Genomic DNA, 23718 nt, shown 5'->3' on the forward strand with positions numbered 1-23718 from the left:
TTACATTAAATAGATAATAGGAAATAGTTACATTACAAGAGTTGGCTTCCGAGGCTCCCAACAATGGGGTTTTAACCTCTCATTGTCATGAGAGGCTTTCACTTTAGGGATTGATATTGATAGAAAAAGAAGAATGGATAAAGGAAGTGATGGGGATAATGGACAAGCAAAAATGATTTCCTCTATTAGAGATACTTAGACTTAGGATGTATTTATTATAGAGCTTTGAGTCTCCGAAGTGGTGTTTTTCCCTTATACTTCCTACTTCTTTTATAGGCCTTGTTGGACCTTGCGGCCTCAATAATCTTAAGAGAGATAGGCTTAGAATGCAGAAGAAGCAACAACAATCAATTTAATAATGTTCTATAAACATGCAAGGCAAAATTGATTGCAATAACATAAATGAGATAAGGGAAGAGAGAATGCAAACACAATTTTATACTGGTTCGGCCACTTCCCGTGCCTACGTCCAGTACTCAAGCAACCCACTTGAGATTTCCACTATCTTTGTAAAATCCTTTACAAAGTCTGAACCACACAGGGACAACCCATCCCTTGTGTTCAGATGCTTTACAACAAGAGACTCACAGTCTCTTAACCAATCTCATTGAATAAGAAGAATGGAAGAAGAATTCTCTCTTCAAGAGAAGAATATTACAATGAATATCATGTAAGAATCCTTATAGATTTTGCAAGTGTTTGGTCAATGATTTCTTTTGAGAGAGCATTTGACAATGAAGTTCTTTTGGAATCTCTCTCATTGTCTTTTGAGAGGATAAGACATTTTTGCCAAACAAAACTCTCTGCAATTTCGTCCCAAGTCACACATATATATAGGCCTTTGATGGCCATTCAAAATCCAAATGATAAGATGTGACTGTTGGCGATATTCCTTGAAAATCCTCTCTGGTAATCGATTACAGAATTAGTGTAATCGATTACACAATTATTTTTCTTGAACAGTTGTAACTCTTCATTTAAAATTTGAATTCCCAACGTTTAGAGTCTCTGGTAATCGATTACATATGATGTGTAATCGATTACACACTTTCATGTGCCTTGGTAATCGATTACATGTGCCTTGGATGACTTGAAATCTTTTCATTTTGAGGCAATGCTTGATCTTGAAGAAATCTTGAATCAAGGCTTTGTTTGTTGAAACAATCTTGTATTAATCTTGAAGCAAAATGAGCCTTGTTTGATTTTTCTTTTGACATCATCAAAATCATGTATACATACATTCACAGGCCTAAGGTAGCTTACTTTTCAGGCTGATTTCGTGTTGAGCGCGCCTTTGGGCTTCCTCTTGCGCCTTCTTTGCGCCATGCTGGAGTTTTCCCGATTAGCGAGGGTACGCGCTAAGCCTGGATTGTGCGCTAAGCGAGTGGTCCAATTCTTCCAATTTTTCTTCGAGGCTTTTCTTCTAATTTTTGGATCAATTTTCCTCTAAAACACTTTGAAATCTTCTTCTTTTAACTTCTGTTAATAAAAAACTACAAAGATATTAATTTCTTTATTATTTCATTAAAAACAACTGTAAAGTAAAGAAATTACAATTATTCTTAACAAAAATTGACTATCAAATTAACTCAAATTTCGCAGTTATCAGACATATAAATCACCAAAAATAAATTTTATCTCTCTCAACAAACGTTTTCTTCTTATGCATAATTTAAAAATTGATCTGGTGTTAGTATGCTTATGAAATTCAAGTATCTACTTCCAAACTATACATATTGGACCATATTTATCTTAAATTTATAGAATAGAGTTTAGAAACTATTTTTTAAATGATAAAATAAACAATTCATTTAATCATTTTTATTGAAAGTATAATAACTTAATTATACTAGTTGCTACCATAAAAATTTCTGTTTTTTAAAACAAAATTATTACTCATTAAATGCGTACAGTAATCTATTAATAATTATTACATTTTTTTTTTTGTAAAATAACTAATAAGATTCAAACCTAAGATTTTTTATACAAACCATCCAAGCCTCCAACTACTAGGTCGATATTTAGTGGATAATGATTATACGGAAAAATTACTCATTTGTATCTATAATTAAAAATATACCTTTTGGTTTCTACACTTAAAAATTATTTATTTTAATTCTTGTAGGGACTAAAAGAAAACCAAAAGTGCTTGTGCAAGATATAAAAAAGATAATTTTTAAGTATAAAAACTAAAAGATAAAATTTGTGTAACTGTATAAAAACCAACATTTTTTTCTTGTTGCAATAAATTCTAGTTGAAAATGATCTAGAATTCTAATATATATATATATATATATATATATATATATATATATATATATATATATATATATATATATCTAAAAAAATAAAATGCACTTTTCCAAAAATATTCTTAACTTATTTATAATATTTATAAATATTAAATTTTCAATATGCATATACATATATGACTATTTTTTGGGCCGGCAAAAGTGGAGCTCTAGCATGAGTCTTAGTCACCTAATCCTATATGCCTTAAAATTAATTTTTTGTTTGGAGTTAAAGAGCCTGTGCATGGTATTGGACAAATGAAGGGAAATGCTAGGTGCACCTAGCAATATTGCTGGTGCACCCAACAATTTTTATGAATGGACCATTTTGCCCTTTAAGAAAAAAATTATAAAAAGCGTGAAGTTCCTCCGGAAGAAACACTTTTTTCGAACTGCTTCTTCTTCTCTTTCGTGAACCTGCTTCTTCTTCTCTTCTCCGCGAAGTGATTCTTCTTCTCCGCGAGGCGCACCAAGGTTGTTCTTCTTCTTCTCCGCGAACAGGTTAGTCTCCCTACCCTTTGCTTGTAATATGCAGCATTGTTGTAGCAATGGAACCTTAGGATAGTTACCTTAGGATAGTAACCTTAGGATAGAAGACGAGAGTAGAAGACGCCGAAAAAAATGGGGAAAAAGGCTCACGACGGAGGCTTCCGGAAGACCCGTTAGGGGTTCTTCCGGAAGTTCCGGAAGAAGCTGTTCTGGAAACTTTCCGGAAGAAGTGTTCTTCCGGAAGAAATTCTTGCGGAAGTCTCCCGGAACACCTCTTCTGGATACTTTCCGGAAGAAGTAGTTCTTCCGGAAGAATTCCGGAAGAAGGGTTCTTCCGGATGACCTTTGAAATTTCCGGAAGAACTTTCCGGAAGAAGTGGTTCTTCCGGAAGTGTGTTTTTTCTTTTAAACTAAAATTGTTTTTTTTTAAATGAATTATTATATTTTTTTGATTATTTTGTTTTTGAGATTTTATGAAAAATGAGGTTTGGGTTTTTGATGTCATGTTTTTTTTATAATTTAAATTGTGTATTTTTACTAAATATTAATTTGTAAATTATTTATTTTTTTGTTTATAAAAGAAGTTGTGTTTGTTTTTGTTTATTGTTTATTTTTTTAAATTAGTGTTTTTTGTTTATAAATGAAGTTGTTTATTTTTATAAATGAAGTTGTGGATATTTTTTAATTAATTAATTTTACATTAGTTGTGTTTTTTTTAAATGAAGTTGTTTATTTTTTTTAAAATTAAGTTGTGGATGTTTACTAATTAATTATTTTTACATTAGTTGTGTTTTTTTTATAAATGAAGTTGTTTATTTTTTTTTAAAGTTAAGTTGTGGATATTTTTTAATTAATTAATTTTACATTAGTTGTGTTTTTTTAAATTAAGTTGTGGATGTTTACTAATTAATTATTTTTACATTAGTTGTTTTTTTTTTTATAAATGAAGTTGTTTTTTTTTAAATTAAGTTGTGGATGTTTACTAATTAATTATTTTTACATTAGTTGTGTTTTTTTTTTATAAATGAAGTTTTTTAATTTTTTTTTAAATTAAGTTGTGCATGTTTAGTAATTAATTTTTTTACATTAGTTGTGTTTTTTTATAAATGAAGTTGTTTAATTTTTTTAAAAAATTATGTTGTGTATGTTTTCAAATAATTTGATTTAAATTAGTCTTATTTGTTTATAAATCAAGTTGTTTTTTTTTTTTATAAAGAAAGTTGTGTATATTTTGACCGAAAAAAATACGTGTTCGACATGATTTGCAGATCATGGCTAGAACACGAGGTTTAGGTCGTGCCATAGGTAGACTTGTAGGTAGAGATAAACATGATGATCATGATGCAACTGATGTTCCCGAGAGGCGTAGGCCTACTGCCTCAGCCCGTAGGCAACGAGTTCATCAGATGACTGTGGATGCACGTGATATGGCTGAGGACGTTGCTGACATGACTGACGATGTCCTTGATCTGGCTGCGGAGACACCTGAGATGCGTGCGGACGTACAGGGTGCTGATGGTGCTGAGGGGTCAGATGCTGATGATGCTGCTGAGGGATTCCCTAGTGGGCTACGTGACCCGTCAGTGCTGACATCATTTGCGGACCATGTTGCACATGCTGTTTGGAGTGGACAAGTATTTTCATTTGTTAATTATTTATCATTGTTGATTTATGTGTTTGTCATTAATTTTTTTTTAATAATTGTATAATTTGTACTTCAAATTAGGAACGTCCTGATTTGAAGTTGGTGTCACATGGGAGGAAGGTGACACTGATTGGGAGGCCAGTGCCTGAGATTGAAGGCCTGGTGGCTGCCACAAGATTAAGTTCACTGATCGATTATTCAGTTATTACTGGCGATCCTGGACTGATATCCGCATTTGTGGAGAGGTGGCACGGTGAGACCAGCACCTTCCACCTTCCGGTAGGAGAGTTGACGATCACATTGGATGATGTGTCGTCACTCCTTCATTTGCCCATCACTGGCGCGTTGCACAGTTTCCATGCTCTTTCTACGGAGGAGGCCAGATTTTTGCTGACAGAGTTGCTTGAGGTGTCTACCGAGGAGGCTAGAGCCGAGACAACACTGACACGTGGGGCATATGTACGACTAGGATGGGTTCGAGACATTTATGAGACGAGATGTCAGGCCCGACGGTGGATTGTAACAGCTCGCGCTTATCTGCTGCACCTGGTCAGTTGCACTCTTTTTGCTAATAAGAGTGCAACATACGTGCATGTGGTTCACCTTGACGTTTTTCGAGACCTCGCTCAGAGTGGTGGTTATGCTTGGGGAGTTATCGCGCTGGTTCATATGTATGACCAATTAGATGAGGCTTGTAGGACCACCACATGACAACTTGCGGGGTACTTGACGCTACTACAGGTAAATTTTGTGTTTTTTAATATGTTACGTTCGATTATGATTTAAACATGTTTTTATGTTATGTTAACCTCATTTATTGTGTAGTGCTGGATCTATGAGCACTTCCCTAGTGTGCACCAGTGCGTGACAGATGATACATATCAGGAGACGTCCCCACGTGCTTCCCGGTGGTTGACGTCGAAGGCGCACATGAAGGGAATCACAGGAGCACCTTATAGAGCACGTTGTGATGCTTTGACCGTCACAGATGTGTCCTGGTTGCCGTACACGGAGCATCGGGGGGTTAGGGCCTTTGAGGAGATTTCATCATTCCAGGGTTAGCTGAGATGGGGTCCTATGGTGGTCACAACTCGACCGGAGAGGGTGGTACGACAGTTTGGTTACATCCCTCCGTCGTCTGTTAGTGCTCGATTGTCACACGATGATATAGATGACAGGTGGATGCATTTTGCGGAGCACGTACTACCTGCGGGTCAGCTTTGTCTAGTGCCTGGGCAGGTATCTGCGGATTACATGGAGTGGTTTTTCCGCATATCTCACCCATTCATGATACCGACCCAGGCAGGTGACCAGCCGAGAGATGCACCAGCTGCAGACCCTGAGGACTACATACAGCCGCCCAGCCCCCAGGTTCCAGTGGCATTTGACCCCCCTCCACATGTGGTAAGATTCTTTGCGCGTTTAATGTTTGATGAGTTGTTATTTATTTTAAATTTTATAATAAATGTTTTTAATGACTTTGACAAGATGATTACGACGGATATGAGGCGATTGCATAGAGGTTGGAGCGTGTGCTCAACCTTAGGATGGTCACTGCAAGCACAGAGTTATATGAGATTATGCAGGACTGCCTGACGATCGCGAGAGGGGGAGCCAGTGCTGATGGAAGTGTCAGAGCTCGTCAGAGACGCCGCACGGACCATTGATTATTGTATTTATTTTTTGTCTTGTAGTTGACATGAATATTTGTAATTATTACAGTTTTTTGTTTAATATAGTTGACTTGTTTTGCACAGTTTATTATTTTATGATATTAACTGACGTATGGATTCTGATTCGGATCGTGGTCCTTAAGCGAAGTTTTTGAGTGTTTTAAATTTATTTTTTAAAAAAGGGAACCTAAAATCATGATTTTTGTTCGTAAGAATTACATTAAAAATAAATATTTTTAAAATCATTCATAATTCATAATTCATAATTATGTGTTAGTAAGATATTTAAAGTAATTATCATATATAATAAATTATGATTCGATCATAATTTACACTATTAATATATATTTTTTTATATAAAAAATAATAAGGTCGTACCAAAAACAAAATATTAAAAAAAAATACTTGACAATGAAATCGCCATATAAGATACTACAAAGATCACTTTAAAAAAAATTCATGTTCAAGTACCCATGTTTGTGATTTTTTTCCGTGGGTGTGCCAGTGCCATGAGACAATGGAGGGTGGCCATTTCTCATGTTTGGACGTCAAAGAATCCAAAAAAATTATTCCCGTTCCCCGATTCCGTCAAATAACACCTAAAAACAAAGCCACAAAATCCAAGAAAATAGAAATCCAACCCTTTTTCATAATTGTTATACTAACTATATTCAATGTACCTGAACAAAATGATTTCCAAACACATGACCGACACATATCATGCGGTGCCCAGAAGAATCAGGTGGTGGTTGACTTCTAAGAGGAAAAAATGTCATGCTTTGTTCTCGGGACAAAGAAACAAGGATTACGTTATACCATGATGCAATCACATATCCCATCTCCATTATATCCATCCACTTGTCCACACTAACCTGAATCAACCAAACATACACATGTAAGTAATTTAAAGTTTGTTATTAAAAAAATTAACCTAAAAACATACCTTCGAAAACCCATCAACAAGTAGGGACAACTTTAATTGTTCAAATCTCTCTGTGCCACCGAAGAGGTTCATGTACTCATGCGACCACTTGCTAAGTTCTTTAATCAATTCATTACGCACTAACGGCCACGAATCTTTCCCCATACCTAATAAAGCGGCGATGGACCGATATCCACAGTTACCGTCCGCTTTCACATCCACAACGTCACGAATGAAATCTTGAATAAATGGCACAAATTGATCCAACATCGGGATGATCCTTGTTGGTTGAGGCGGTTCAGAACATGATGCACTGCGTTTGACTGGAGAGTTGCTGCTTTGAATGGAATGAAAAGCATCAACATACTCCCAGTAAGACGGATCATGCTTTGTGGATCTTTGACTTCTTTTCATCGGTTTCTTCGGTGCACCTTTAGTGTTGACCTTTGACGGAGGAGGGTGCATAGAGTTATGATCAGGGTATGCAATTTCTCGGAGTTTACTCTTCAGAGTTACTTTGCCAGACACATCAAGTTCATCAAACCTTTTAGATATGGTCTCTATCTCTTCCTTGATGCTGACTTCCGTCTCACATAACCCTTGGTCTGAAAAGCAAAGTCTCCTCTAGAACATATGGACTGACTCCAATGGGATGCTGCCAGCAGTATACCTAGAAAGCTCACATGCACAAGGAAGACCGTGCGTGCTTCTCATCACACAACCACAAGAAGAGGGATTGTTGTCGAGATAACATAGACGGTCAACCTCAGAAGCAATCTGATTTAAAGCGTCCCTTGAAACCATCCCAAGAAGCCTCTTGTATAAGGTTTTTTTATATACATGGCCAACCACATGCGTACTCGTTTCAAAGGATGCTTTAATTTCGACGTGTTGCAGCGTAATCATGTTGTTCATGGCATCCCAAACACTACATAGGTCTCCAACGCTATTTTGTAGTACTCTTTTGAGAGCCCAATGAGCTGATTCAACCCTACATTTAAAATACACAACAAACATCAAAATATACAACAATTAAATACCATTTATTACTAATCCTTACTAACAAATAAAATCAGTTCTTAATACCTGTTTGTTGTTGTGTTGCCTAGGTGCATTACCTTATTCGTCCATGCTGTAATAAATTTTTCCTTGTGGGGGATAATCCATGTGTCGTTAACATAGTCAGTGAACATCGGCCAAGGCGAACAAGCAACTTGAAACTTCTGAAGTGACTCATGGAACTGGTGTTCGGACTGACAATCAACCAAAGTACCCCAGTTATCCATTACATAGTCCCACACATTTTTTTCACCGATTAAAGATTTGCACTTCGCCTTCACATTCTTATCGATATGAAACCTGCACAACAAATTAGTAGACTCGGGGAACACAGTTTTCACTGCATTCATCAGTGCTAGGTCTCTGTCAGTGACAATAACAACAGGGAGGCGATCGTTTCTTAAAAATAGGCCTCCAAATTGTTCCAAAACCCATACAATATTATTAACACGCTCAGCCTCCAGATATGCAAACCCAACAGAGAATGTCATCACCGTTGGTGTCACTCCAACAAAGTCAAGTAGTGGGAGTCTATACCTGTTTGTTTTGTAGGTACTGTCTATAAAAAACACCAGATGACATGCATTGCATAACTTTACTGCATCTGGGTGACACCAAAACAAATCACGCACCACAACTTCATCCTTCAATCTATGCCAATGAATGTATTGATCACGTTCAAGAAGCTTCATCAGATGCTGCATTTCGGTACCAGCTCCTCTTATTGAAGAACGATATGCACTTCTTGCATTGTAAATTTGCTTTATCGTGGTGCAACTGTTGGCATTGTGTTCCTTCAACGATAGCAAGATATTTTTTGGTTTCACCATCGACTTTGTCATATCAGCAATAATTTTCTTTTCTTCCTTAGTCAATCGCCCAACGTATGGATGTCCAACTAAGGACTTGGCCAATTCATGATTGTGAATCTCATAGATCAACTTCACCATCCAACCTTCCCCTTCATGCACTGGTTTCCCACGAAGCCTGATGGGACAACCACATTTCCTACTCCCAGTGTCTTTTCTAACGAATTCTTTATTCTTGCACTTGTACGTACCACTTCTTTCACACCCAATCAAGACAAATGAACTTCTTCCTCTGCTACTGGTCTCTATGTCAGACCTCATAATCACTGCAACAAATCCATTTTCATGGGCAACTGTTCGAGCCCATTGCAAAACATCATCTCAAGTACCGAATACCTACAACGCAACTTAAACATATTAATTTTTATACAAAACATCAATTCAACCAAATGACTCAAATTATCTATGATTACCTGAGACGTATTAAAAGCATTTGAACAATCCACATGTGGTTCATTCACCCCACATTTTTCTTCATTATCATAATCATAATCCATTTGAACTTCTTGTGACATCGCATAGTCATACCTCCATTGATTTTCGTCCATCTTAGGGACATATGCATCATACACAAGTGCATTCAAATTATCATATAACCACATCCAAAAATTTACTACATATTAACTAACAAACATATTAACAACTAATACAAATATATTCTAACTTTATAACTACATTATTTACTTAAACTAAACTTAACACTATGTTAAACAACTAATACAAATATATTCTAACTTTATAACTACATTATTTACTTAAACTAAACTTAACACTATATTAAACAACTAATAAAACATTTTTTTACTACAACAAAATACAATTATGTTACCTAAATCATTTAATATTATACCTAAATCATTATACCTAATTAAACCAATTATATCCACAATACATATATTATAAATGATAATATTCATATATAATATATATATATATATATATATATATAAATTTTAAAGCACAAATAAAAAAAATTGTTAATAAACTGAATTTTCGGAAGAACTTCTTCCAGAAGTTACCATGCTTAATTTCGGAAGAAGTTCTTCCAGAAGAGCCTTCCGGAATCACTTATTCCGGAATTGAGCATGGTAACTTCTGGAAGAACTTCTTTCGGAAGCACTTCTTCCGGAATTGAGCATGATAACTTCCGGAAGAACTTCTTCCGGAAGTTCAACATTCTCATTCCGGAACTACTTCCTTCAGCAGTAAAAAGTAATTATGGAAATAGTTTTTTACTGTTCATCTTCTCTAAAACTCGCCAGAAAACGCGAAAAAAAACCGATAAATGCGTACCTCCGACGAAATACGAACAACAACGATCAAAACAACTTCAAACACAGAACAACTGCTTCACAGGACCACCAAATCGCTTGTTACGGAACTTCTTTCACGGGACCACGACAAAAGCTTTTTACGGAAAAGGATAACAATAGCAAGAAGATGGAGATGAAGGTGAAAGCGCAGTAAATTTAAAGAAAACAACCAGGGGCAAAATCGTCATTACATATACATTAAATATTATTTTATTTTTAGTTATTATTATAAAATGAAATTTATTTTACTTCACGTTGTTATAAAATTATAATTATTTTTTATTATATATTAAGTTTTGTAATACAAATTATAATTTTTTTTATAAAATATACGAATTAATTAATTTTTATGCTTTAAATTATACTAAATTGTCACACAAATTATTATTTACATTTACATGCGTATAAAAAAAGAATTACAAATATTAGTCATAATTATGTTCACTAATAATAGTTTATGTATAATAATATTATTTATTTTATAACTTAATTTATTTATTAAAATCAAATAATTAGGAAAATACAACATTTTTAACAAATCAAAAAAAAAAAAAAATTAAAACTTCCGGAACAACCTTCTTCCGGAAGAAGAATGAAGTATTCCGAAAACACAGTCTTCCGAAAGTGTTCCGGAAGAAAGTTCTTCCGGAAATAGCCTTCTCAGAGGGCATAATTGTCCATTCACTATTTGCTGGGTGCCCCAGCAATTTTGATTGGTGCACGTAGCAACTCCGACAAATGAAATGCCTCTACAGTCAAGGTTGGCCCAACCCTGAAGTGAGTAAAGCCTTGGCCTTATGCCCCGAAAATATTTATTCATTAAAAATATATTTTTTTACATAAAAGTTAAAATAAGTAATTACTTGATAAATTAATAATTTTAATTTATTGGAAGTAACTAAATATTTTATTTCTTAAAGAATGTATCTTAATATGACTTTCTCATATTACACAAATATTAATTAGGATTAAGTATATTTTTAGTTTATCTGAATATTGAAATGTTTGCTTGTAGTCATTCAAAGTGAAATTGTCTCATTTTGATCCATTGTTTAAAAAAGTGCGTTAGATATGATCTTTTTCATCATTTACAAAATCCTTTTAGCCACTTATTTACAAAATGAAAATACTAATACGGATACCACATTCTTTAGCTAACACACTGTTTTTGATATATTATCTAATGATTAAAATTTGTTAAATATTATAAAATTTTGTGAGCCACTCCTATTTAATTAATCTTATTTATGATTTTATAGTTTTCGATAAATTTTAACCAATAAAATATAAGTTTTTAGAAAATGTGTTGTTAGAACTTTATATAAATAAAGACCACATGATGCATTTTTATAAATGGAATAGACTATGGAATGATTTTATTTTAAATGATTTTAACCAATAAAATATAGGTTTTCTTTTACTTGAGAAAAACCTTTTACGGTTATACAAGAATTAAAATCTTTTTTGACATATTATGTTTCTTAAGAAAAAGTGAAAATGTTGTCAATTTTTCTAGGTAACCAAACTTGCTATTTCCTTAGCCCATTTATCTTTTTTCGCTAGAGTAAAATGTTGTAATAAGTGATCTATTCAACCTTTTTCCAAACAAAACAAGGTTACCAAAGTGATGATGCTTCATCCTAGGTATACCACTAATACACATGTTATTATCAAGGTGCTTGAGTCACAATTTGGTCATTGTCAAGGTGCTTGAACGTCATATTTTCCAATACAAGTCTTGACCATGGTCTGCTCTCAAAGTGCTTCATGAAATGTTAGGAGATTTCATTCTTCATTGATCAACTCCCAGCACTCTAATCCCATCAACATCAAGACCTAGAAATAGAAGAATATAATTTCATTCAATTCACTCGCCTCCACCTATTAATGCAGTGGTGAAAGACCTTAAAATTTGCATATCCCCTCCTTTAACCATCGCTGTCTAGCTTTTCGCCATAAAGAACTGTACAATTCATATTGCTTAACTGGAAAATTTGTGCTGTGTAATCCCTCGGGGCTTATGCAAGAGATTTCCCCTTTCAATTATAAGTCCCACTTCTTTAATTCCTATTTTGCTATATGGTCCTTTCATCAAGATTGTCACCCTATTACATTCCTTCAATTTCTGATTTATTAACTTCAATTTTTCCTTTAACAGAAACACACCCCAACGCTCTATGTTCATAGAACTTCTCTACTGTGTTCCTTATAAATAATTCATCCCCCAGCAACAATTTATATCGTGAACACAATTATAATATACAAACTTCCATTTTCTTTAACTATATTCACTTCATATCCTACCAATTATTATATTAAGGGTGATGCTATTTTGTTACGAAGAAAAACTGGCACAATAGCAAGAATTAGCGATACGATCCATCAAGAAACATTAATAACCATACATTAAATAACCAATTCAATCATATTTTATTTCATATGGTTCTTTTGCAACAACCTTTGTACAATATAGCACGTTTATAAATGTACTAAAGAACCATGCATGGCGCATGTCTGCAATGGATATTTCACAAAATGAAAAAAAAGAACTGTAAGCAAAGACCCTTATTAGGCGCACATGCACCTTGTTGTTTCTTACTGCATCTTTGTGTAAGTAACAACGAAGGACAACTTGTGGTTAAATGTATGGCGAAAGGTGCGCAAGGAGATGAAATCATTTTCTCTCAAGCAATGCTGGTCGAGGAAATTGAGCCAACCTCGGTTCAGCGCGTAGAAAACATTGCCATTCCCCTCGCATTTCCTCAGCATCATCTGGAACTCGTGCCCTCCCCTGTCATACACATTCACTTCAATCCCCTCTCTAACGTCTTCCCTTTCCTCCAGGAAATCCAAGAGGATATCTTCAAACTCTGGCACTCGCAACAAGAACAAGTTGGACTTGTCGCCGGTGAGTTGAGCTCTGTAGGGCATGCTCAACTCACATTCCTTCACTATTCCAACGCTCATCACGAAATCCAGCTGCTGCTCCTCCCTTGCTAGGATTTCTCTTTCTGATGAGGGCTCTGCATCTGCCATAATATCTCTCTTCTCTGAACTTTAAGAGGTTTTATTGTTTAGGTCATGGTAAGCTCTCACAGACTCACATTGTATATATATACTACGTTGCACACCCCTCACTTGAGTCACTCGTGACTCATGAGTAATCAGATACAATTTCCTAGGGTTAGAAAATACTAATTAGAAGCATGCACATGTTTAAAAGAGAAAAACAATTAAAAAAGACATGAAGATATTGATAGAGGATTCTGCAGGTTGAATCCATGACAATTAATTTATACTTCTGCTTTTAGTTAATTCATGTATGCATTAAAACATTCAGAATGTATAAATTAGAATAAAAGTGAATATTTTCTTATTTATAAACACTAAAAATATATTTAATCTGAATTTGAATAAAATTCATCAAATGAAATTGATATATTTAGTATGTTATAAATATAAAACATTGATGTTTTTCCTTTATTAGTATGATTTAATATAGTAAATATTTTTTTAACTGTTAAATAAGATAATATAAAATTGTTAATAAATAATTTTTAACATATGCCCTATTTTTTTTTTTGTTGGATTACAAAACAACTAGATGATTAGAAGTCTCTAGGAAAGGAAACATGAGCCATATCAACTCTTAACTTAGCAATAATACACTGAGGAGGAAACTCAAACACTTACACCATAGACAAAGCCGAAATAACTTGCTTAAACATATGTTCTGTGTAACTAGATCACTTAAACATATCAATGAAGATTTGATTTCTAATTAACTTTAAACATTGAAAATGTTTTATTAAGAGAGATAAGCATATTTTAGTAATTTTAATTAACACTTAAAAGGGATTAATATCTATCTAGCTTGTCTGTTAGGAGGTATCTTTATTTTTTTTTAACTGCAGTATCATATATAGTGAAATTTATAGCATACTTTTTTATATGATAAGAATACATTGAATAATTACTTAATTAAACTCATTATTTTTTTTACTGAATTATAAACTCATGTCTAAACATATATATGATTTTTTTTTAATTTTCAAGTTTCATAACCATAATGGTCAAACAATAATTAAAATATGATTAAATTATAATTTTGATTCTTTTTTAATTTTTTATATGTAATTTTTTAAAAACACGGAATATATTTACACCATCGTCATCTTCAAATAAAATATTTTTAACGGTGACACCATGGCTAGCGCATAATAGTACAGCCCACAATACACCTACAACTCCCATCATATGAAATGAATTTAATGTCCAATTATGAAACAATTATTTCTTATATATTTAAGTGAGTTGAGCCGATCTAACTTTTTTAGGTATGCATCTGCCTCGCATAGCTTGCGCGATAACGGGCTAACTTGTGCCCGTTACGAAAGAAGGAAAATTATAAAAAAAAATAGTAAAAAAGAAACACTATCAAGCGATTATAGTGGAATTCATAACTTGTTACTCTCTTTTTATTTAGTCCTATATGAATTAAATAATCTAAATCTATAAAAAAAAACAAAGAATAGTGGAAGATCACGAACAATACAGGCACACGGTAAAGGTTAGTTTAATTATTAAAAAAAACCGAATTATTAATTTTTAAATATAATCATTAGAAATTATTAAATATGATTTGCTCTAATACTTATCTTTATACATTTACTTTTCCATGATATACATAAAAGTATAATATTAGTGGTTTTTCTGTTTTTTCTCAGATGCATGTATCTTAATATTTTTGGCCAGCGTCTGCATCATATAGCTTACTGGCCAACTTGTGGCCTGTTATGAAAAAAAGAAAAATATTATAAAAAAGTGTATGTAAAGAGAAACATTGACAAGGGATTGTAGTGGAATTCACAACTTGTTAGTCTCTTTTTATCTAGTTTTTTTATGAAATAAATAATCTAAACTTACAAAAATATTAAAAAAAAAATACACAGAATAGTGAAAGATTACGAACAATACATGCACAGGTGAAGATTAGTTCAATTATTAAAAATAAGAAATTATTAATTATTAAATATAACTATTAGAAATTATTAATATTATTTCCTCTGTACTTATCTTTGCACATTTGTTTTTAGATTATATATACAAGTAATTTGATAGCAATAGTGCATGAGCTAACAGGCCCAAAAGGATAACCAATAGATCAACATACCTCCCATGGCTGCTTCCCACCTCCCTCCATGGTGGCCACCACCCCTGCATTTATACTATCCTCCAGAGGTCTTTTTCCCTTCGTTATGGTGCCCATACCCGTCACCACCATCTCCGTTCATAGCTTACTGTGTCCCTGTGAGAGTTTAATTCTGTTTTGTGTGATGTAGATTTGATTGTACATTGAATATAAGAGAGTAACAAAATTTTAAAATTCTGTTATAAGTGCCTAGCCTAAGTGTGAAAGGTTGTTGCTCTGTTTTGCTTGTATAAAAGGACATACATACATCTTAATAAGTAGTGTTTTTCATTCTATCATTTTTCTGTCTTTGGTGCTATTCCTAGTGTGTAGATGTGTAATTCTTTGCTTGAAATAGTGAGTGATACACGAGTGAATGTGTGAGGGAGTGAATTGCATCTCTTGCAATTGAGTGAGGAACAATGTGTGTTCCAACAATTGGTATCTAGAGCATTGGTTTCGATAGAAGGGGCAAGAATCACTAACAAGAAAAGAAAGAAAGGTTCTTGGAGGTGTTCTTGAAGGAGTTCTTTGATGGCTGCAATATCTGACACAATTCCTGCAAATCTACCAATTCTTATAGGAAAGAACTATGAAAATTGTAAGATTCAAATCAGGGTGGTGATGCGATTCCAAGAGGTTTGGGAGACCGTAGTAGAAGGTTATATACTTGTGGGAGAGAGAGCAACAGATGAACAAAAGGTTGTTGATAGAGAAAAGGAAAAGAAAGATTGCAAGACACTTTTCATTTTGCACCAAAGTGTAGATGCTGCTAACGTTGAAAAGGTAGCAATGGCTCAAACCTCTAAAGAAGCATGGGACATTCTGGAGAAATCTCATGATGGAGCCACAAAAACCAAGAAGATCAAGCTACAAACTCTGAGGAGACAATATTAACTACTACAAATGGAAAAGAATGAATCAGTTGCTGAGTACATCACAAGAGTACAGACAGTGGTGAATTCAATGAAGGGCTATGGAGAAGAGATAACTGTGCAATCAGTTGTAGAAAAGGTGCTTAGAACCATGCCACCCAAGTTTGACCATATTGTGGTAGCCATCGAGGAATCCAAAAATCTTGAAGAGCTTAGCCTAAAGGAATTGCAAGGATCTTTGGAATCTCATGAGCAAAGAATGAATGAAAGGATCAATGAGAAGAAAAGTGAACAAGCCTTGCAAGCACAGTCTAATCCAAAAAAGCATGGTGATTGATGGAAGAAAGAGAAAACTGAAGGGAAGAACAATAAATGGAGGGGAAATCAGAACAATGATAAGGACCACAAGAAAGGAGGGGGATCCAATTCCCAAAACTCTTCAAATAGAAAGAAGTTCGACAAAAGAGTTATTCAATGCTTTAACTGTCAAAAGTTTGGGCACTTTGCTGATGAGTGTTACAACAAACCTAATAACAAAAGATAACCTAAAGGCAATGATGCAAAATTAGCTCAGGAAGAAGATGATGACATTGAACAGGTACTGCTAATGGTAACTACTCAAATTGAAGGGGCAAGTGATAATTGTTGGTACCTAGACACAGGTTGCTCAGCTCATATGACAGGAAGAAGAGAGTGGTTTCTCAATCTTGATCAATCTGTAAAGAGCCAAGTCAAATTTGCTGATGATAGAACTTTGAATGCTGAAGGAATTGGGAAGGTCCTTATGAAAACAAAGGATGAAGGTCAGTCTTGCATCACTGATGTACTCTTTGTACCAGTTATGAAAAGTAATCTCCTCAGCTTAGGTCAATTACTAGAAAAGGGCTTTATGACTAAGCTTGAAAACAAGATGTTGAGAGTGTTTGACAGAAATCACAAGCTCATTTTGAAGTCCCCTCTTTCAAAAAAATAGAACATTTAAAATTGAGATTGATGTGATAGAAAAAAAGTGTTTTGCCACTATAGTAAACAGTGAAGAGTGGTTATGGCATTACAGAGTTGGCCATTTAAATTTTAGAGATCTGATTCAGCTAAACTCAAGAGAAATGGTGTTGGGTTTGCCTCAGATCAAGCCTCCTAGTGAAGTATGTGATGGTTGTTTACAGTGTAAGCAATCAAGAACCACTTTCAAACAAAATGTACCAATCAGGGCAAAGGAGAAACTTGAAGTGATTTACTCTGATGTGTGTGGCCCTATGCAGACTGAATCTCTTGGTGGAAACAGATACTTCATATCCTTTATTGATGAATTGACCAGGAAAGTATGGGTTTATCTAATAAGAAGGAAGAGTGATGTCTTTGAAGTCTTTGAGAAGTTCAAAAATATGGCAGAAAAGCAAAGTGGCTCATTGATCAAGATATTGAGAACAGATGGTGGTGGTGAATATGTTTCTGCAGAATTTCAAGAATTTTGTGATCAGGAAGGCATAATTCATGAAGTGACTCCTCCCCACACACCTCAACATAATGGAGCTGCTGAAAGAAAAAATAGAACCATAATGAATATGGTAAGGAGCATGTTGAAAGACAAGAGTCTGCCCAAGTACTTGTGGGGAGAGGCAGTGTCTACAGCTGTCTTCATCTTGAATAGGATCCCTTCAAAGAGATTGGAAGGAATAACACCTGAAGAAGCTTGGAGTGGTGCTAAACCAAATGTGAGCCATTTCAGAATCTTTGGATCACTTTGTTTGATCCGAAGAGTAAGCAGATAATAATCAGTAGGGATGTGGTATTTGATGAATCTAGAAGCTGGGACTGGGAGCAGAATAATGAAATAAAGGGACTTTCAATAATGATAAGGTCAGAAGAGGAAGAAAAAAATGAAGGGAATGGTAAAACCACTCAAAGAGAAGTGAGACCCTAGAGAAATGCACCCAAACCAGCTAGATTTAAAGGTTTTGAGATGTTGTTTGATGCTGATGTAAGTGCAGATGGGAATCTTGTACATTTTGCTCTATTTTCTAAAGCAGAACCAATAAACTTTGAAGATGCTATGACAGATCAGAGGTGGGTTGAAGCTATGACAAAAGAGCTTAAATCTATTGAGAAAAATCAAGTGTGGGAGCTGGTATCTCAACCAAAATTGAAGAAGCGCATTGATGTGACTACAAAGAAAGCTGGGATTGTGGCTAGAGGATTTTTACAGAAGGCAAGGTGGTCAAGTATAAAGCTAGACTTGTGGCTAGAGGATTTTTACAGAAAGCTGGGATTGAATACAAAGATGTGTTTGCACCAGTTGCTAGAATTGAGACTATTAGAACAGTAGTGGCAATTGCTAGCCTAAAGAATTGGACAATGCACCAACTAGATGTAAAGTGTGCTTTCTTAAATGGTCCTCTTGATGAGGAGGTCCATGTGACTCAGCCACCTAGATTCTCTGAACAAGAAAATTGACAGTTTTATGATGAAGATCGGGTTTGATAAGTGTAGTTGTGAGTTTGGAGTCTATGTAAGATCCAAATCAGTAGGTAATATCATTATTGTATGCCTCTATGTGGATGATTTGTTGATCACAGGTGGTAATGAAGGTGAAATAGCAGAACTGAAAAAGGAATTGATGAGTGAGTTTGAAATGACTGATATGGGGGTCCTATCTTACTTCCTTGGACTTGAATTCAAGAAGACTGAGAGTGATATTTTGATGCACCAGAGCAAGTATGCAACAGAAATATTGAAGAGATTCAACAAGGTTGAATGTAATTCGGTTGCAACACCAATTGAGGTAGGTCTTGTACTTGAAAGGGAGGGCAAGGAAGACAAAGTCGATGAAACTGAGTTTAAACAGATTGTTGGTTCTCTCAGGTACTTGTGTCATTCAAGACCTGATTTGGAATTTGTTGTTGGACTGGTAAGTAGATATACGAAAAGACCCAGAATTCCTCATCTGCTAGCTGCTAAGAGGATTCTAAGGTTCATAAAAGGGACCATCAATACTGGAATTCTATTTCCAAATAAAGACAACAACAATTCAGAGGAATTAGTGGGATATACTGATGCAGATTAGGGAGGAGATAGAGATGACAAAAAGAGTACTACAGGTTACATGTTCATGTATGGTGCAACACCAATATCATGGAGTTCTAAAAAGCAATCCATAGTGGCTTTATTAACATGTGAAGCTGAGTATGTTGCAGTAGCTGCAATGAGTGCTTGCTAAGCTGTCTGGTTGGACATATTATTACAGGAATTAAAAATCAAGGAGAGTGATAGAGTGAAGCTTTTTATGGATAATAAGTCAGCTATGAGCCTGTCAAAGAATCCAACCTCTCATGGTAGAAGCAAACACATAGAAACAAGGTTTCACTATCTTAGGGATCAAGTGAACAAAGAGAAACTGAAAGTGGAGTACTGCTGCTTATTTGATCAACTTGCTGATATTTTAACCAAACCCCTCAAAGGGGAGAGGTTTAAAATGTTAAGGGACAAAATTGGCTTGATGAACCTAGGAGATCAGAATTAAGGGAGGGTGTGAAAGTTTAATTCTGTTTTGTGTGGTGTAGATTTGATTGTACATTGAATATAAGAGAGTAACAAAATTTTAAAATTATGTTATAAGTGCCTAGTCTAAGTGTGAAGGGTTGTTGCTCTGTTTTGCTTGTATAAAAGGACATACATACATCTTAATAAGTAGTGTTTTTCATTCTATCATTTTTATGTCTTTGGTGCTATTCCTAGTGTGTAGGTGTGTAATTCTTTGCTTGAAACAGTGAGTGATACACGAGTGAATGTGTGACAGAGTGAATTGCATCTCTTGCAATTGAGTGAGGAACATTGTATGTTCCAACAGTCCCTACAATGGTGCAACATCTATTTGATGGTTGGGTAACTGGTGCATGCCAACTATTTGATGATACAGGCTGGGTAGCAGATGCAACATTTGTGCGCACCTTTGACAAGAGGTTATGTTCTTGTGCTATAAGGAGCAAAAATTTGGCACATGCCTAACCAAATCCACATGAAATGCTTCAACATCATCCTGCATTTCATGATTCTGCATTTCCCAAAAAGAAGTTAGGTAAGAGGTACAATGTCGAGGACGATTTTCACGTGATAACGGCACACACCGATAGCCCCCCTGCCTCAAACTGAAGCCCAAACCAACGTCGTGCAAGTGTAATTATTCCATTGTGAATGTGCAGACTTATGGGGTTGGCTTGTGGTACACTTGGTTTGATAGGGATTTGAGTGTTGTTGGAAGGGTCATTCTCAGAATTGGCCATAATTCTTATGTGCTTAAGCTTCTCAAAGTAGATAGACCCATGTTGCGCATTCCCACATTGACCATTCATCTTGATCGCACAAGGAATCAGGATGATTTTAAATCAAATCTAGAGACTCATCTTCTTCATTTACTCTCAATGGAACCTGAGGAAACTTCTTTGGAATTCAACTCCAAAGAGAAGAATAGTGTCTTGCCATCCAAAGCTCATCATCATCGAGTGCTTATGTAGGTACTGTCAGATGAGTTAAACGGTAATGTTGATGACATAGTGAATATTGAACTGAATGTTTGTGATACTCAACCTAGCTGCCTTGGAGGTGGAAACAATGAATTTATTTTTTCTGGAAGATTAGATAATCAGGCTTCAAGTTATTATGCATTAAGGGCACTTATTGACTCACGTGAATCTCCTGGTGACTTAGCAAGTGAAAATGCAATTTGAATGATTGCTTTATTTGACAATGAAGAGGTGGGTTCAGGTTTTGTTCAAGGAGCTGGAGCACCCACCATGTTTCAGGCCATGAGACGCATATTAGCAAATAACTATGTTGGTGAAGGCTCTTTTGTGCGCACTATTTGCCAATCATTTATTGTGTCTGTAGATAAGGCCCATGGAGTTCATCCTAATTTTATGGATAAACATGTTGGGGACATTCCTTCTGTTTATAGGTGGGAAATGACCAATAGGGTTGTTCATGCTGCTACTAGAGGAGGAAATTTGAAGATTTTGGAGGAGCTTCTTCCAATTGCTTTGATGTTTTGGCTTTTAGAGATGCTGATGGATCTACTGTTTTACATGCAGCTACTGGCAGAGGGCAAGTTGAGGGGCCAATTACCAATAGCTGAAGCTCTAGTCTTAGCATTTCCCCTAGTCTTAACATTTCCCTCATTGATATCTATAAGAAACATCTCTGGAGAAACTTTTCTTCACAAGGCTGTGTCTGGTTTTAATTCTTATGCATTTAGAAGATTGAACAAACATATTGAACTTTTGAGAAACATGCTTAGGGGGAAGAACTTTCATGTGGCAGACAATATCAATGTTAAGAACAATGATGGAAGAACTGCTCTTCACATGGCCATCATTAGCAACATTCAGTTGCCCTATCAATAAAGGTGAATACATGTGATGTTGATGGCATGACCCCACTAGATTACCTTAGGCAACACCCCAAATCTGCATCATCAAATATACTAATCAAAAACTTGATCTCAGTTGGGGGAATGTTTGGATGTGCAGTTCTCTACATCAGCCAAGGAAGCTTTCACCATAGCATGACAAATACATTGCAGTATGTGGTGCATCAAGCTGATTCTACTGTGGATAAGCTTAGAAATGTATCAGAGTATCTTGCTCAAGCTAAGTAGGTTGGAATTGATTGAGTTTTTCTCCGCACAAATGTTCAAAATGATATTGATCAGACAAAAACAAATATCAATAACTTTGCTAGCACCCTTGCTGATAAGACAAAGGAGAACTTAGACAACATACATGATCTCTTAGATTCTGCGAGGCTGGCCCTTATCATAATAGCTGTTGTTACGCTAGTCTTGACATTTCTTGGACTTTTATTCTCAATTTTTGGCATCCAACTTCTTGTGTATCTCATGGTAATCGCAGGATGGGTTCTTGTTATTGGCACCTTTATATTATGTGGCTTATTCCTTGTTATCCATAATGTGACAGTAGACAGTTGTGTAGCTGTGAATGAATGGATCCAGTATCCGACTACACATACAACTACGTGGGAGCAATGGGATACTTTGTGCGCAACTTACAACCTCGAGGGCAAGGTTGTTTTTCCAACGGAGGGTGTTGATAGCAATAGTGCATGAGCTAACAGGCCTAAAAGGATAACCAATATGCCAACATACCTCAGAGATTATGTGTGAAGGAGACAAGGATAGAGTTGCCAAATTGCCAAGAGATTCCACCACCATGTCAATACTCTGTTATAACCACTTAGGAATATTTACCAAATTTTGTTATTCAAATACTCTGCACTTACTGGCCAATGATTGGCAGCAACAATCATCACCTGTATTTCAGTATAAATATCATAAATATGAATAGAACAAAGCAGAGAATTATCCAGTACCTATTTTAGTGTAGCTTACCATAATATCGGTACCTAACATAATTAGTGGTTTTAGCTCTTATACATTTTCTTCTATTTTTTCTGAAATGCATGTATTTTAAATTGGGTTTATTAATACACTCACATCTTTATTTAGTATGAATGAATTAACAATCAACACATAAAATTAATAACAAAGTTACTTATTGATCTCTTTTGTTTTAGTCAATTTTGAATAGGAATACTATAGTAATTTACTATTTTTATTAAAAAAAACAAAACATTTTCTCTTTCTTCCCCATCCTGACTCCACGTAGCTAACATTCATTCTCTTTTTTTTTTCTTTGTGCCCCATTCTCTGTCGTCATGTTACATCTTGTAACCTGGGTTTGGATTTCATTCTTTCAACCTCAAATTCAATTCTTCAACCTAGATTGTAAGCTTAATAACTCTAATTGGAAGTAATGAAAAATGGGAGAATCCTAATTACTCAAGAAATTAAAATTTCTCCTAAGAAATTTAATAAAACGATAGAAGCCAATTTGAAGACATTAACCAAATCCTAATTTTACTAATTGAACCACTTGGGTTTTGACTGCAAAGAACAACAACACGAAAAGATATTGCTCATCACTTTTCAGACACTAGTGTTTCTTGAAAGTCACAAACGAGTTCCAAATGAGAGGAGAGAGAACTTTTTATTTATTTATTTTAAAAAAAAGATGTTAAATGACTATGATAACATTTAAAAAAATTAATTAAAACAAAAGGATTGTTGGATTTTTTGACTAAAATATTTTGTGTTGATTGTTAATGCACTCATACTAAAAAAAATGTGAGTGCATTAATAATCTTCATCTTAAATAATAACAAATTATTATTTAAGTGAGTTAAGTTGGTCTAATTTTTTTGGCCCGCATCTACCTTGCCAACTTGTAGGTCATTATGAAACAGATTATATAAGCGTGTTACTATTGGCTCCTACAAAAAATGCTATTGGCTCCTACCACCACATAAAATTACCTTTTTGC

The 23718-nt window shown here is 34.9% G+C and overlaps 1 protein-coding gene and 1 pseudogene across 1 annotated transcript; both read left to right on the plus strand.

Annotated features, from left to right (window-relative positions):
* The first annotated feature begins 16934 nt into the window (after nucleotides 1-16934).
* Nucleotides 16935-17300, plus strand: LOC114390864. The gene has a single exon (XM_028351810.1). It carries the CDS (start codon nucleotides 16935-16937, stop codon nucleotides 17298-17300), a length of 366 nt encoding a protein of 121 aa, XP_028207611.1.
* Nucleotides 17301-20347: 3047 nt separating this feature from the next.
* On the plus strand, nucleotides 20348-21723 carry LOC114390945 (annotated as a pseudogene).
* Nucleotides 21724-23718: the final 1995 nt, after the last annotated feature.

This window comes from Glycine soja, chromosome 1, assembly GCF_004193775.1.
Source record: "Glycine soja cultivar W05 chromosome 1, ASM419377v2, whole genome shotgun sequence".
Classification (NCBI taxonomy): Eukaryota; Viridiplantae; Streptophyta; class Magnoliopsida; order Fabales; family Fabaceae; genus Glycine; species Glycine soja.